At 42.3% G+C, this 16,314-nt stretch overlaps 3 protein-coding genes across 3 annotated transcripts in view; 2 read left to right on the top strand and 1 right to left on the bottom strand.

Moving 5' to 3' along the window:
- Window positions 1–16,314, bottom strand: part of tmem248 (transmembrane protein 248) — a 286,123-nt gene that overhangs the window by 1,267 nt on the left and 268,542 nt on the right. The gene's annotated exons all lie outside the window — the stretch shown is intronic.
- On the top strand, window positions 211–9,688 carry tbl2 (transducin beta like 2). Its single transcript, XM_033978210.2, has 7 exons — window positions 211–435; window positions 1,484–1,614; window positions 2,543–2,727; window positions 3,395–3,546; window positions 5,540–5,666; window positions 5,871–6,023; window positions 7,786–9,688. Exons 1-7 carry the CDS (start codon window positions 324–326, stop codon window positions 8,255–8,257), a joined length of 1,332 nt encoding a protein of 443 aa, XP_033834101.1. The 5' UTR covers window positions 211–323; the 3' UTR covers window positions 8,258–9,688.
- Window positions 10,200–16,314, top strand: part of mybbp1a (MYB binding protein (P160) 1a) — a 22,898-nt gene continuing 16,783 nt past the window's right edge. The window contains exons 1-6 of the mRNA XM_033978209.2: window positions 10,200–10,503; window positions 11,572–11,667; window positions 13,554–13,637; window positions 13,732–13,806; window positions 13,905–14,012; window positions 16,027–16,217. Of these exons, the coding sequence (XP_033834100.2) occupies window positions 10,309–10,503; window positions 11,572–11,667; window positions 13,554–13,637; window positions 13,732–13,806; window positions 13,905–14,012; window positions 16,027–16,217 (749 nt within the window). The 5' untranslated portion in view covers window positions 10,200–10,308. The remainder of the gene's footprint in view (window positions 10,504–11,571; window positions 11,668–13,553; window positions 13,638–13,731; window positions 13,807–13,904; window positions 14,013–16,026; window positions 16,218–16,314) is intronic.

Below are 16,314 nucleotides of genomic sequence, written 5' to 3'. Positions count from 1 at the left end.
AAGGTTATAATACAGGGTCCCAAGGACACCTTGATGATCTATGATCTGACTGTGTCACCTGAAGACAGTGAGAAGAAACTTAATTTAATGTTACACAAGACAAGTAAGTAATGCCGGTTTCTATATACAGTCTATCCATAGTCGTATAGGAGTCAACGCTTCCCGCCAGTCCAGTAGGAGTCAGCAGAGGCACATCTTCCATTGCCACATGGAGGGAAGCTTGCCAACAAAAGGCGGAAGGCTCATGATAGCGGGTTCATGGGTCATTCATCCGAGCCTCGATGATCCTGGTGTAAGTACACCGGGACGCGGTACTGCTCGGGATGGAGGCGGCTGCTCTGGGGGCCCTCACTCTGCTGCTGGGAGCGCTGGTTCTGCTGGTGCTGTTAGCAGTGAGCAAAAGGAAGGAAACGGAGCCGGCCGCGGGATTGGCCGGTAAGTTGCTCTCTGTCCAAGTCTAGCTGAGCCATGCCGAGCCGTGCACGCAGACTGTGGGGCTTGAACACGTCAGCGCTCACGCCGTGGCCGGGCCTGCGGGCGCTGCGCTGGAGCTTTAATTCTGCTGAAAAGCTGCTCTTTCTGTTTTGGTCCTTTGAAACACTTTGCTTGGTATGACTCAAAGATGTTTCCCCTACTGGCGTATGGTGCACTGAGGAGTGAAGACGTTTAAATTGGGTTAAAAACAATAGCAGATTGTATCAAAGCGGAGATTGGTTTATATCTTAATGTAGGCGCAGTTCAGCGCTGTGCTGCAATGATCAGAACGAGTCTAGTGAATGACCTCACTAAAGCAGAGTATAATGAGCTCTGGAGAGGGAGTTTATTATGATGGATTAGTTGAAAAATGAACACCCACACACATTAACTATTCTCAGGTAAGCTCCATAAATTAAGCATTGACGATACCTGACAACTGTATGGTTAGTGGATACTTTATAGGGCTCATATTATGCTATTTTCTGGTCTAAGTTATAATCAAAAACTTACCTGGAGTTGTTTTGTTTTATTCACACATGTTTAACACAGATGTATAGAGTTCTTCTCTCAAACAGAAAATACTATTTTCCACCTTGTGATGTCATGAGGTAATGCAGGAAGTGCTCCACTGTGTTTTTAAAGTCCATACACCTTCACTAGAACCATTTAGATAATTTCAGCCTTGAAAATGCTATTTTTTCTGAACTAAAGTTAAAAGGTAGCTTTTAACTTGAAAGTTACCACTACATGCCATTACGAGGTGAAGAGCATTTTGAGTTTTGGAGATGCAGAGAAACTAATAATCCGGGATTACTCAGAGATGTGTGAATGAAACAAAACACATGCTATTTTGGGTATGCTTTTAATGTGGTAATGACATGTTTTGAAGCTCACAAGCATCAATTTTGTGTAATATAGAACCTTTAAATGTCTAATACTAGGGGTTTAAACCTGTGACGAGATGATCTTCTGAAATGGTTTTCCTGATTTATGGCACTGTGTACAGTTCCACAGGAGAGCAGTGCAGTGAAGCCCTCTGCGGTGAAGAAGCCTAAGCAAGAGAAACAGCAGCGGAGGAGCAAAGACAAGAACACCCAGCACACTTTCTCCCACCCTCTGTTGGCTGCCACGCTCAAGGTACTCCAGCCTCCTCACTCTCTCTGGAGCCAATCCTGTGGAAATCATCCAGAATGCCTATAATTTGAACTGAGCTGGAGGACAGGTCAGAATTCTATGATGGAATTTACAGTTTGGACCTGGTTTATGGTTGATATCTCTGTAATTACTGGGCCTATCCACATGAAACAAAAATTGGCACAAGGTTCAATGTTTTCTCTGACTGCTCAAATCCATCACCCACAGCATTTGGTTCCAGCCAAATAAAACTCATCGAAACTAGCAGTTGTAGCAGCGTAATTGGAGTTGAGCTTCACATTTGGAATTCCAACTGCGAGTAGCATAGCAACCAAAGAATCAAACCAGATCAAGGCTGTTGAAGATAACACCGCTTCCTGCTCATGCTGCTGGTTTAGAAGGGGGTGGCACCTTAGCTATGCTGTCAGTTAAAGCTGTTGCTAACACTAGTGGACAAGATCTCGGCAAAGTGTTCATATGGTGATTTGGGGACAAAATGGTGAAATAAAAACCTCAAGACCATGTAGAGCAAGTTAATACAAACATTTTAAGAACAAATTGACCAGCCTGATAGCAGCAGATTACAGCAGCAGTTACAGAGAGAGGGGCAATGGTTTTTCAATAGAAAGTGAATTGGAGCCAGAGCCCAGGCCAGAGCCGGAAGCACACTCACGCTCACTTCCTATTTGGAACGTGGTGGCTAGCAGGTTAGCCATTTATATACACAGTCTATGGTACTACCACAACAAAAAGTGTTGCTATTATTTGATTTAAGAGGATTTTACAAACCTGGGTTTGAATTGCAAGAAACTGATGATAAATGATGATAAATTCTGTTGAAAGCATCAACTTCTGAAAAGTCAGAGGACCTCAGAGTGCTATTTCTGCTTGTTTTTCTTAATTGGAATAAACAATGTGAAGTGTTCTCTAGGCCCACAATGGGAATGTGACCTGTCTGGACTTCAGCAGTAATGGGAAGTACCTGGCCTCCTGTGCAGATGACCGCACTGTGCGCATCTGGTCTACCAAGGACTTCATGGAGAGAGAACACAAGTGTCTGAGGGCCAACGTGGAACTGGACCATGCTGTGCTGGTCCGGTTCAGCCCAGACTCCAGGTCTGTTCCTCAACTTCAGCACAGTGCTCTTCAGATTCTCTGCACACCTCCCAGGTTCTCCTCAGAGTTCTCCTCAGAGTTCTCCTCAGAGTTCTCCTCAGAGTTCTCCTCAGAGTTCTCCTCAGAGTTCTCCTCAGAGTTCTCCTCAGAGTTCTCCTCAGAGTTCTCCTCAGAGTTCTCCTCAGAGTTCTCCTCAGAGTTCTCCTCAGAGTTCTCCTCAGAGTTCTCCTCAGAGTTCTCCTCAGAGTTCTCCTCAGAGTTCTCCTCAGAGTTCTCCTCAGAGTTCTCCTCAGAGTTCTCCTCAGAGTTCTCCTCAGAGTTCTCCTCAGAGTTCTCCTCAGAGTTCTCCTCAGTGTTCTCCCCTGTGTTCTCCCCTGTGTTCTCCCCTGTGTTCTCCCCTGTGTTCTCCCCTGTGTTCTCCCCTGTGTTCTCCCCCTGTGTTCTCCCCCTGTGTTCTCCCCCACGCTCTCCTCCACACTCTCTCCATGTCCTCCTTTTCATGTCTTCATCATATGCATGTCATTGTGATTGTCTTCATCCTATGCTCCTCCATAGTCCAATCAGATTCATTCATGTTTTAATAACTTGGAGGAGAAAAATGTTTTACATACATAAGAACATCTATGTCCTCCTCACCTTATCATCTGCTCCGCTGTATCCTCTGCAGAGCCTTTATCACATGGCTGGCTAATGGAGACACCATCAGGATCTTCAAAATGGTGAAGAAGGAGGACGGGACGTTGAACTTTAAGGCCGCTGCGGAGGACTTCCCTCAGAAACACAAGGCCAGCATCATCAACATTGGCATTGCAGAGACTGGTATGCTACATGAGGATGTTCAAGAATCTGCAGCTTCTAAATAAAACTAATGTCTTTATTGACCTTATTCCATCCCTCCCAGTTTTGCCTCCAAATGCTTCTAAACTATAATTTCTTTGTGGTGATTAAGTGAGAAACCCATTCATTTCACTTTTGCTGCTAAAAGTAGTGATCTTAAGTAGGTTGATTGGTGTAAAACGTTCATGTGCACCAACAAGTCAACACTGCATTGATTTTCTGGGAGGCTTTAAAATGGCTCTGTAGTCCATATATAACTTGTTTGCTGTCAAGATTGGCATCCCTATGCAAACTAATACAACCCAAATGACAGTGGCGGCATCTTCTGGAATTAAGTGAATACTTTTTCCTCAATCAGTTCAACATGTGGCTTGAACATCTTGCTAAAATTTACCTGAAATTGCTTTATGTTAAGGATCTATATTATGCTATTTTTAAATCTGTTATAATGTTGTTTCCTCACCACAAATATACCTGGAGTTGTTTTCTTTCATTCACACATGTCTAAGACACAAACCCTGCATATTTCGACTGAGTTGTTCTCTACAGAAAACACTGTTCCACCTTGTGATGTCATGTGGTAATACAGGAAGTGCTCCACTGTGTTTTTAAATTCCATACACTTTCACTAGAATCATTTGGATGATTTCAGCTTTAGATTTGCCAATCTCTACTAAACAAAAAGTAAAAGGTAGCTGTTAACTAGAAAACTACCACTTCATGACATCACAAGGTGGAACAGCATTTTGAGCTTTGGAGGTGTAGACTAAGAATAAAGGATTACTCAAACATGTGTGAATGAAAACAAAACACATCTTCATGTAATATTTTGATGAGGTAACAATAGTCTAACATGGTTAAAGCTTACAAGAGTCAAATTGCCATAATATGGGACCTTTTAAATTTTCCCCGTCTCACATTAAAGGAACTGTAAGTAGTCTGTGGTTTTACAGTTTTAAAAAAGGTACTACAGTCACAACTGAACCTGGGTTGCCAGTACCTTAACCTGCAGATGGAGGGCACATCCAAGTTTTTCTCATTCATGGACAGACCAGGCCTCATGTGAAAGCTCAGAACCTCCAGAATTCACTCACTGAGCTGCAGACGCTGCACTAGCACTGATTAATGATTGCCTGCTTGTCCTGGGGTTTAGGTAGTGACGATTCAGATCAGAGAGAGTCCCTTTAGGTTTTAAAGAAGATCCATGTTTGAGCAATCTTTAATCGCATATTTTTAACACGCCATTTTGACGATCAACCCTCATTTTCACTGCCACTGGTACACGCCCAATGCTCTGTAATTATTTCGTTCTACAATTTTATTGTATTAATCGGCGATACACTTAAGATTCAGCAGTGTTGCGTAGTCATTTTGGTACAAATGAAGAAAAATCTGCTACTCACTATTGTGTTCTGCAGCTCTCTGTAGAAGGGGCCGATAGCATGCAACTTTTTGTTGTGATGACGTCAGCTCCTATTGGGCACCATAGTCTTCTAATGTGTTTTCTAAGAAAAGTCAGTGGACTTGTTTCTTTTATTAACTTGTTTTAGAACAATATTGTGATTTAAAATGCAGTTTAAAAAAACTGTAAAAGCTTTGACTTGAACATGTTTACCTCATATCTTGGGACACAAATAGATCATGTTAAAATCGAGTCAAAATCTTACATGAGGATCCTTTTTAGAGTAGTGTATATCAGACAAGCAGTAACAGATTCTTATGAGAGGTTTACTGAAGTCAAAATAAACTGCTAACCCTGTAGCTAAACTATGTTCAGAAATGTCCCTGTAGTTCGGGTCAGATTTCAGTCATCTCTTAATGTAAATGCCATTTTTTGTCACATTATGTGCAACCCTCTGCAGGGTATTTCCAATTTCCACAATCTAACATTGACCCGAATTTAAAAACAACCAAAAACATTAAATGCATTACAAATATTCCAAAATCTTGATAAGTTGTCTTGCTGTTGTTTCAGGTAAATTCATCATGAGTGCCTCAGCAGACACCACCATCCACATCTGGGACCTGAAGGGGGACATCCTGGCCACACTCAACACCAACCAGGTCACCAACTCCTATGCTGCTGTGTCACCCTGTGGCAGGTGGGTGTTGAAATTACCTCTACTTATATCACATCTGTGGCCCATGTCTAACCAGAAAAACCTCTCTTATGCACCTTAACCTTATAATATATCTAATCTAGGAGTAAAATGGTACGGCACCATGAACATGTTCTGTACTAAGGCTAACGCAGAGGAGGACAGAAATATGAATACAGAGTAACTGTAGGATTTGTGCGTGTGCAGGTTTGTAGCATCCTGCGGCTTCACTCCGGATGTGAAGGTGTGGGAGGTGTGCTTCGGAAAAGGAGGAGAGTTCCGAGAGGTGATCCGAGCATTCGATCTAAAGGGACATTCTGCGGGGGTCCACGCCTTTGCCTTCTCCAACAACTCCGACAGGTACCTACTGCCCGCAGCTACTGCCCGCAGCTACTGCCCGCAGCTACTGCCCGCAGCTACTGCCCGCAGCTACTGCCCGCAGCTACTGCCCGCAGCTACTGCCCGCAGCTACTGCCCGCAGCTACTGCCTGCAGCTGGCTGTTGTTCACTTGCAATGTTCCAATCTACAAAGCCTGTCCAGAACCAGCATCAAACGCAGTTTTTATGTCGATGAGTTGCAGGTTCTACATTCGTTAATGACATCATGATTTATGCTCAGTCAGTCCCTGGTCTTTTCTGATACAGTAGTCCCTCGTTTATTGTGGGGGTTACTTCTAAAAATAACCCGTGAAATCTTTCCTTCATTTTCTCACATTGATCTCTTGTTTAAACACTCTCAAAGTTCAAACCTTTTGTAGATTAAAAAAAATAAGTACAGTATTATAGAATGAGACCAAAGATCAAGACCTGTTTTCAGGCCCAAACATTTGTTTGAGAGATAAAAACGTAAATGTTTTCCTATTCTGTAAATAAAAATGCTAGCGATCGAATATTTATGTAAATTTGGCAAGCTGAACGCATTCTGTATTGTAGAGGAGACATGACACGGAGGAGATTGCTTGACAATGGTCTACAGTCCCCTAGCCAATCAGCACACAAAATTGCACAAAAAATATACGTGAACCAGTGAGGCCGCGAAAGGTGACCCGGGTTACAGTGAGAGACAACTGTATATTCATCCTGAATGTATGTGCTTGTGTGCTTAGTTTGGGTTAATAATGATATCCTTCTCTGTTATATTGGTGCTGACTCTGTTCCACATGAGAGCATGCTTAACTCCACCATGGCTGATGTTCATCAGCCTCTCAAGTGTGATGGCCTGTGATGGCCTGTTTCACTCTTAATTGGGACTAAAACCAGAACTAAACTTGGTCTAGACCAGCACTAAATGAAGAGTAGAACAAGACCACATGCCAAACCAGGCCAAGGATAAACAGAATCATGTTTTACAAATTCTGTTTTTCTGTTTTTTGCAACAAAAACTCTGGAACTGGAAACTGGAAAAAATACTATACTGTGCAACATTCCAGGCAACCCATAATATGTCTGTTGACAACCAGAGAAGTTGGTGACAACAAACAAATTCTCCCCAAAAGTCTCATCAGGAATAGGGTTTGAGTAATAAATATGAGTTAAACACATGTTCAGACGTCCTGGTGAAGGCTTAAGCCTGTAGTGCTTGTGCTGCTCTGTTTGAAGCACAGACTGACCTCTCCTGTCTGTGAAAGGGCAGGACTGGATTCCTATATGAGCACCACATGGACTAGACACTGTTAGTAAAATACACCTCTTGCTGAGCTGTGGCTTCATAGACCTCTAAAATGCAGTGAAATTCGGAAAACCACATATTTGGCCAAAACACTCCTGGGGAGGACCCCAGATCACCTTCATTTCACTATATTCAGTTCAAACATCAATGGTTACAAAGTAGAAGACACTGTAATTTTTATCTGTGCGTGATCCACATGCCCTCCTTTTTAATAAGCCCAATCTGGTCACCCTAGTTCGGTACATAAACAATTACCAGTATAGAGGGACTACTCCAAAAAGTACAATTGCCACAAAATCTTCTCACAGTAACTTGCAAATTTTTGTTATCTGTTAGTTTCCAGCTATTGCCAAAACTTGAGCTGTGCAGTAGCTGCATTTTTTCCCTCCTGACTCATAGAAATGTAGTTACTATCTGTAACACCCCTCTTACGCTTTACCTTCTTTCTCACAGGATGGCCACAGTGTCCAAAGATGGGACGTGGAAGCTGTGGAACACACACGTGGAGTACCGCAAGCAGCAGGACCCTTACCTCCTCAAGACTGTGCCCTGCTCCTCCTCTGAGGGCAGCCGGGTGGCACTGTCCCCTGATGGGCGTGTGCTCGCCGTTAGTCATGGTAGCGATGTTTGCCTGTACAACTGTGAGAGTGGAGACCTGGAGGAGAGGCTGAGCGCTGTGCATTCCTCTCCTCTGACCGATCTGCACTTCGACACCACTGGGCTGTTCCTGGCCTGCAGTGGGGACAGGGCCATCCGCGTGCTGCACAACGCACCCGGGCACCGTGCTGCCATCTCACACCTCCGCACGCTATTAAAGAAGGCCCAGAGCGAGGCCATGAGGGACAGACTCACCCAGCAGGTGGAGGAGGCCGAGCGGGCTCTGGACACACTGCTGTCACACGCACACACGCAGCCACTGTCATAGGCTGGCCTCACAATGATTCGATCATCATTTCAGATGGAGCAGGGGACTGAATAACTCTATGGGAATTAAATAAATATTGGGTTCCCACATTTAATCTTGTATTCTTAAAGTATTTTCAACTGACACTTGTGCCTTTGCCTTTAATCAAAAGAAAAAAGTCAGTGAACTGTCACTGTCAGTGAACAAAGTCGATTTAGAAACTAGGAACTTGCTTTGACATAAAACAATGTATATAAACTATGATAAAATAAAGGCATGCATAGTAAACCTGCCACTTTAATATTATAGTGAAATTATATTTCATCTTGGTGACTATTAGAACTGACACGAAGGTTTGCCAGTTTTTGTTTCATGTCAGAGACCCAGTAATTGCAGTGATTAATCATGAACCAGATAAATGCATTTTTCAGTTATATGGCAAATTCAAAATTGAGGTGGAGGGCAGTACAGAGTTTTATGGTTGAATTATGGTCATTTAGAATATTATCACATGAACCTGACTATTAAGCTTTGGAGCTTTGATCTATAATTCTGGTTTATTACCAGCTTTTCTTGCAGATACTTTTTTAGACTTGTCTCCCTCTGCTAACAACAATAGGGAGTGAAAACACGAATCTAAGCGTTTTCTGAGTGGAACTCTTTTACATTAAGGGGCCTGTGCTTGATTTAAAGATCTTATATTATACATATTGGGTTCTTGTGAGCTTTAGGCTATGTTACAATGCTGTTCCTTTATCAAAAACACACCTGGAGTTGTTTTTTTTGTTTCATTCACATATCTTTGTTAAACCCTGTATTATTAGTCTGTCTACATCTCCAAAGCTCAAGATGCTCTGTTCTATTTTATGATGTCATGTAGTGATAATTTTCAAGTCAACAACTACACCTTTTGTTTAGTAGAGATTAAACTATCCAGATTATTCTAGTGAAGTATGAAGTTTAAAAAAAGTGGAGCATTTCCTGTATTACCACGTGACATCACAAGGTGGAACAGTGTTTTCTGTTTGAGAGAAAAACAACATAAAACAACATAACAACATAGACCAGAAAATAATCTAATATAGGCCTTTTAAAGCATGAGTGAGGAACATGTTTTAGTTTGAACTTTTAGCCCCTCCCACTTAGTCCTTTCTGTCGCTGTGATATTGCACCATGACAGGGAATCAGGTGTCTGGATAGTGTCAAGCAGTTAACATGTATGGATAATGATAACCCTTTCAATAGCATCTATATTGGTTATTACCCCAGGATTTGCTATGTAAAATGAATAGATTATATTTTATTCTAAATGTTTTCTTTCCCAAAAATTACATCAATTAAAGAGCATTTATCTTGACTAAAATAAAATCAGGTAGAGGCCCCTTTAAGTAATCAAATGTGAAATACCGAAGCCAAGATGTGTTAAGACAATAAATCAGAATCTATCCTTGCACTGGCCCATCCTTTCATCCAAATGATTTGCTTTGTACATGAGGGGATATGAGTTTTGAGCAGGTTTACATCAGTGTTGTATTCTGGGCTGTTGCAGTCTGCCTGTGTAATACTGAAAACAAAAACAAAAAAAACAGACTTATGGGACAAAATCCCTCATGCCTTCATATGTACTTTTTATTGCACTGAAAGGATACGCACAAAAAATGAGAAAAAAGAAATCGTATGTGAAAGAGCAAGACCCACAAATGTTCAGATCACTTCATGTCACTGTAAAGCTTGTGTCACTTGTAGACTTGCTCCCAGTGGGAAGAGTAACCACAACTTTTACCCAAGTAACCGTTACTTCAATCAAAATATTACTCAAGCTGGAGTAAATAAATGCTGCTACAAAAGTACTCTAAATTATAATTTCTTTAAAAAGTTACTCATGTAACTGTAACTGAGTAAATATATGAGTACTGGCAGCCTCTGTAGACAACATAAATACATAAACAAAGCGCACAGCAGAGGGCGCTACTCCCCCACACTGAACATAACCCGGAAGTAGTGAGGGCTGTGTGAAACACGTGTTCTCACTGCGCACTATCACGCGAAACATTCGCGTGGATATCGCTCACATGGAGATGTCCGAGCAGAGCGCAGAGGGTCCGGAGCTGGTCCCGGGGCTGGTCCCGGGGCCCACTCGGCCCGCCGCGGCCTTCCACCAGAACCGCGTGTTCCTGGACCTGTTCTGGGACCTGACCAAACCCGAGCAGGAGGTCCGGCTGCGGGCTGTGGACAGTCTGGTCCAGTATCTCCAGTCCAATAACAAGGTGAGCAGATTGAGGAGGGTGCACAACATGGACCATTTTACAAAAACTATGATACATTTTTAATTGTCCTGGTTTAGTCTAGTCTCTGGTCCTTATAGTCCTTTTTTAAGTCTTTGAATAGTCCTTGTCCTGGTGCCGTCACACTATTTATATGTGTATATTTGTTTAATTGTTTGTTACTCAGCAGTCATACATAGTCACAGACAAACGCCTATTAAGTGTAGAGCTAGTCCTGACTCTCAAGTCCTGGCCCTGGTTTGGCTTTTCCCTACAAATGGACATTATTAAAGCGCAATCTTTAAACACATTTACAACTGTGCAGTTTCACGTTTCAAACATTCCCCCATTCAGTACACCTGTATTGTATTATTGTTGTGTCCACCTGTATACACAATAGGTGTATACAGGTGGATACAACAGTAATCATAGGTACATAACTGAGCCTAGGTTAAGTAGTTCCACAGTTTACAGTACTTGTATGTAACAGCTGACTGTCCAAGTGAACATAGTGGACCTGAGCCACTTAGTGATGCTCTCTGATACTAATTCCTGACCGTAAAGAGTTATGACTGTTTCCACTAATATTGTCACGATACTAAAATTTCAAACTGGAATAGACTCGATACTCAGCACCGATTCCACACCATGATAAAAACACTTTATTTAGGCAGTGAATGGTAGTATTGAATGGTATTACTTTCTTTTATATTACCATGTGGCCTTATATCTGTGAAATCCCTCAGTGGTCCAGGTGGGTTCCATAGTGGTCCATGGGTGTATACTAGTCTATGTGTCCTATACTTGTTCTGATACAGCTCAAGCTCTTTCTAAAGATATTTGGGAAAGGTTAATTTCTGTCCTATGAATGTGTCTTTTGTTAGTATCAATACCTGCTCAAATGAGTATCTAGCTTTAATACTAGTTTTAGAGTCAATTAGTATCAAATTTTTTATACTTTTGACAACTCTAGTTTCCACACGTATTTATGATTATAATGCAGATATAAAGGGTACAAGGTATAAAACCATGTCCTTGATTGGTTGTGTGTGTGTGTGTGTGTGTTGCTAGGAGGAGGAGCTGGAGTACACGTTGAAACGCCTGGTGGATGGACTGTCCCACAGCAGAGAGACTGCCCGGCCTGCATTCAGCCTGGCCCTGGGACAGGTCAGACTTCATCAGCATTATCACTGTCTCATCGCTTCAATCTCATTAGAAATCCTAAAGAATAATAAAATACTACACAGATCTTTGTGTAGCGGTGTCGTGTGTGCGCAAAGTCTTGTGCTCCTCTAGCCTGGCTGTTAAAGCTCCTTAATGGCCCTCTATTGCGCTATTGTCAGATCTACACTCACCTAAAGGATTATTAGGAACACCTGTTCAATTTCTCCTTAATGCAATTATCTAATCAACCAATCACATGGCAGTTGCTTCAATGCATTTAGGGGTGTGGTCCTGGTCAAAACAATCTCCTGAACTTCAAACTGAATGTCAGAATGGGAAAGAAAGGTGATTTAAGCAATTTTGAGCGTGGCATGGTTGTTGGTGCCAGACGGGCCGGTCTGAGTATTTCACAATCTGCTCAGTTACTGGGATTTTCACGCACAACCATTTTTAGGGTTTACAAAGAATGGTGTGAAAAGGGAAAAACATCCAGTATGTGGCAGTCCTGTGGGCGAAAATGCCTTGTTGATGCTAGAGGTTAGAGGAGAATGGGCCGAGTCATTCAAGCTGATAGAAGAGCGACGTTGACTGAAATAACCACTCGTTACAACCGAGGAATGCAGCAAAGCATTTGTGAAGCCACAACACGCACAACCTTGAGGCGGATGGGCTACAACAGCAGAAGACCCCACCGGGTACCACTCATCTCCACTACAAATAGGAAAAAGAGGCTACAATTTGCATGAGCTCACCAAAATTGGACAGTTGAAGACTGGAAAAATGTTGCCTGGTCTGATGAGTCTTGATTTCTGTTGAGACATTCAAATGGATTCAAATGTCAGAATTTGGCGTAAACAGAATGAGAACATGGATCCATCATGCCTTGTTACCACTGTGCAGGCTGGTGGTGGTGGTGTAATGGTGTGGGGGATGTTTTCTTGGCACACTTTAGGTCCCTTAGTGCCAATTGGGCATCGTTTAAATGCCACGGGCTACCTGAACATTGTTTCTGACCATGTCCATCCCTTCATGACCACCATGTACCCATCCTCTGATGGCTACTTCCAGCAGGATAATGCACCATGTCATAAAGCTCCAATCATTTCACATTGGTTTCTTGAACATGACAGTGAGTTCACTGTACTACAATGGCCCCCACAGTCACCAGATCTCAACCCGATAGAGCATCTTTGGGATGTGGTGGAACGGGAGCTTCGTGCCCTGGATGTGCATCCCACAAATCTCCATCAACTGCAACATGCTATCCTATCAATATGGGCCAACATTTCTAAAGAATGCTTTCAGCACCTTGTTGAATTAATGCCATGTAGAATTAAGGCAGTTCTGAAGGCAAAAGGGGGTCAAACACCGTATTAGTATGGTGTTCCTAATAATCCTTCAGGTGAGTGTATGTTATAATGTTGTTTTCTCATCATGTTTCACTTCATCCACTCATCTTTAACACACAATCCTTGCATATTTAAGCTGAGTTTTTCTCTCAAACTATAAAGACTCTGTTCCACCTTGTGATGTCAGGAAAATACAGGAAGTGCTCCACTGTGTTAAACTCCATACACCTTCACTAGAATCATTTGGATAAATTCAGCCCTTGAATTGCCACTCTCTACTGAGCTAAAGGTAAAAGGTAGGGATGGGCCAATATGGATTATCTTTTTAGCTGATACCGATATACAATATTTGGTCCACTACAAGGTGAAACAGAGCATTACTGCATGAGGTAAGGGCATTACAACTAAATGGCTAAAAGCTCACAAGAGTCAATTTTGTGTGATTATAGGACCTTTAAACTCACATATTATTAAACAAACATTCTAAAATGATTGACTTTGTAGGACACTCGCCAATGTAACTGCATGTTGACTGTGCAGGTGCTGAGTGCGTTTAAAGACCTCTCGTTGCTGCAGACTTTGGACAGGATCCGGGTCAAGTACAACCTCCTCACTGTCAAGAAGGTCTGTATTCCTCTGCTCCTCTCATGTCTTTATGTCTTCATGTCCTTGTCTTTTACCTCCTAAGGCCACTCAATGCTGTGCTCCTCTCTTACAGAAGCTCCAGAGAAATGCCATGTTTGGGAGCCTATTTGGGGTCTTGGCTCTGCACCAGTCGGGCCGCCTGACACAGGTAAGAGCTGCTGAGGAAGGCTGAAATTTTTTTGTCCAGGGGCAGTGAGTGCTATGACATGACTTTGTGCACTGTCTTCTCCCTGTCCTTCTCCACAGGAGCCTCAGGTCGTGGTGGCCTGTGTGCAGCTGCTCCAGAGTCTGACCCCTCACAGACAGCACCTCAAGGACCTGCCCACCAAAACCATGATGGACATCCTCAACCAGGTCAGTCCTGGTGTCTCCTCTGCTGATCCCGCAGTCTGTCAGCTGATGAGCACTTTGTCCCATTTAGTTGTTTAAATAATCAGTACATATATGTGCTGTTTCCCTTAGGTGTGTGCAAAAATATTGAAAGTTATATATATTGTGATAACAAATTTGATCATGCAGTATTGATATCGTAAGCTGCTGTATCGATATATACAAACTTGTGTTTTGATTATTAAAAATGAATGTGTTTCATATTGACTTCGCACAGGTAGTGGTTTAACAGACTTTCATGCAGTTAAACTGCATATGCCCCTTTTATACAATCTCGTATAAGTCATGGATGAATAAGTGATGACTTCTAGTTAATAACATGCATTGTACAAAATGCACTTCATGTTACCTTAACTTCAATTAATTTAAGATAAATGCACTGTTATGTTTTTTGTTTTTTCTGTTAGTTTTTTTGGATTAAATGGGGTCGACCATTAAGGGGCCGGAAGCCTTTATTTTTTACTATATTGTATCAAGTCGTTTATCAAATTGAACTGGGTTTTGAGGTAAGTGCAACGTCTTGATGATACCCAGCCCTAGTCTTCCTTGATTTCTCCCTGGGAACATGCTTTGGGCATAGCTCACTGGGAGGACACCTATGGAAGACCCAGGACACGCTGGAAGAACTGGTGCTATGTCTTGTATACAGGGGCTCCTGCCCTGATCTGGAGGGTAATCATCTAGGTCAGGCATACCCAAAGTCCGGCCCGGGGGCCAATTGCGGCCCATGTACAAATTTCCACTGGCCCGCTGCCTCTGGAATAAAAATAATTATGTGTGGCCTGTTGCACTGTTGACCAATGTAAAATACACATGTGCAAGCAATATTATATTTCACCAGAAGATGGCAGCAGATCTGGGCCGTGCTCCGAGGTTGCGCTCTTGCTGACTTTTATCGCCAACTGGATAAGGTTTAAAGAAATTCAAACATTTGCTAACAAAATGCTGAGTTTGTTTGGTTCTTGTTTATAAATTTTAAGAAGAACCGTGCGAGGACAAGCCTGACTCACCTGCGTGACGTTTTGCGCATCCAAACCACCGTCTTTGAGCCAGACCTCGTTTATTTACTACAGTCCAGATCTCAGTTTCAGTCTGTTTTTTATTTGTTTGCCTTCTGAGGTGAATAAATTTGAAAATCTCAGTGATAATCAAAAGCACAGATTAAATGTTCACTTTTTCATATTTATAATCTGTCTATAATTAATTTTGTTTTTGAAAGGTGAAAGCCATTTGCAATAAAAGGTAAAAAATTATTAAATAGCTCATGTGCATTTAATATTAAAGGTTCAAAGAAAGATCAGGGTGAATGTTCGGCCCCCGCAGCTTTTCATTTCACCAAATCTGGCCCTCTGTGCAAAAAGTTTGGACACCCCTGATCTAGGTCATCAACAGTGACTTCCCCAGAGCCCACAAAGTGACATTGTGAATATGTAATGTATATTTTTGTGAATATGGATGCTTTGATACTGATATTGAATATCGGCGCCGCTACTGAAAAATTAGCTGCCCGTCATATATTCTTCATGGGAAGTTGTTCAGTAGTTATTTGAAGGATAAATGACACTTGCACAATTGGATTTCTTGTGTAATACGTTAACAGTGTTTTAAAGAAATGAGTGCCATTCCTTGTCCCTACCCTAAGTATCAGCAGATACTTAAAGTTCAAGTATCGTCATTGGTATCGAAGCTGAAAAAGCTGGGATGGTGCTTCCCTATTTGTGACTGGTGCTCCTACTCATTCTAAATTTACACATGAACATGAAACATTTTAGTCAGCTGACATGACAGCATTCAAATGTCATTGGCTGTCAGCGATAACAAAAATGTATATGGGTACTTATAGACATTAATTGCAAAAAACGGAGCACATCAAAACAGTTTGCAAAGGTTTATCTGATGTAGTTTTTTTTCCTTGACCAAATGTCTAATGTTGATTGTATTCTCTCTCATACAAATGTGTGCGTGTGTTGCTGAGCAGGTAGAGGAGGAGGTCTTTGAGCAGGTCCTGTTCTCAGCGCTGCAGTCAGACCTGTCCACCCCCTTCAGGACTCCGGAGCAGCTGCACCTTCTGCTGGTGGCGCTTCAGCGCTTCCCTCATACACTCAAGCCCAAGAAACTCAAGAAACTGTTGGGCTTCTCCACCATCATCCACCAGGACAACGTGCCCAGGTCTGTCTGTGTCCCCCTCTCATAAACCCATGTCTGCCATGAAAAATTACTGATCCGGGGACAAATCTTGGGTCATTGCCATTGGTCTCAGTGAGAT

Source organism: Periophthalmus magnuspinnatus, chromosome 14 (genome assembly GCF_009829125.3).
Source record: "Periophthalmus magnuspinnatus isolate fPerMag1 chromosome 14, fPerMag1.2.pri, whole genome shotgun sequence".
NCBI classification, from domain to species: domain Eukaryota; kingdom Metazoa; phylum Chordata; class Actinopteri; order Gobiiformes; family Gobiidae; genus Periophthalmus; species Periophthalmus magnuspinnatus.
The sequence above is the reverse complement of the archived record's forward strand: the minus strand, read 5'-3'. Positions and strand labels throughout refer to the sequence as shown.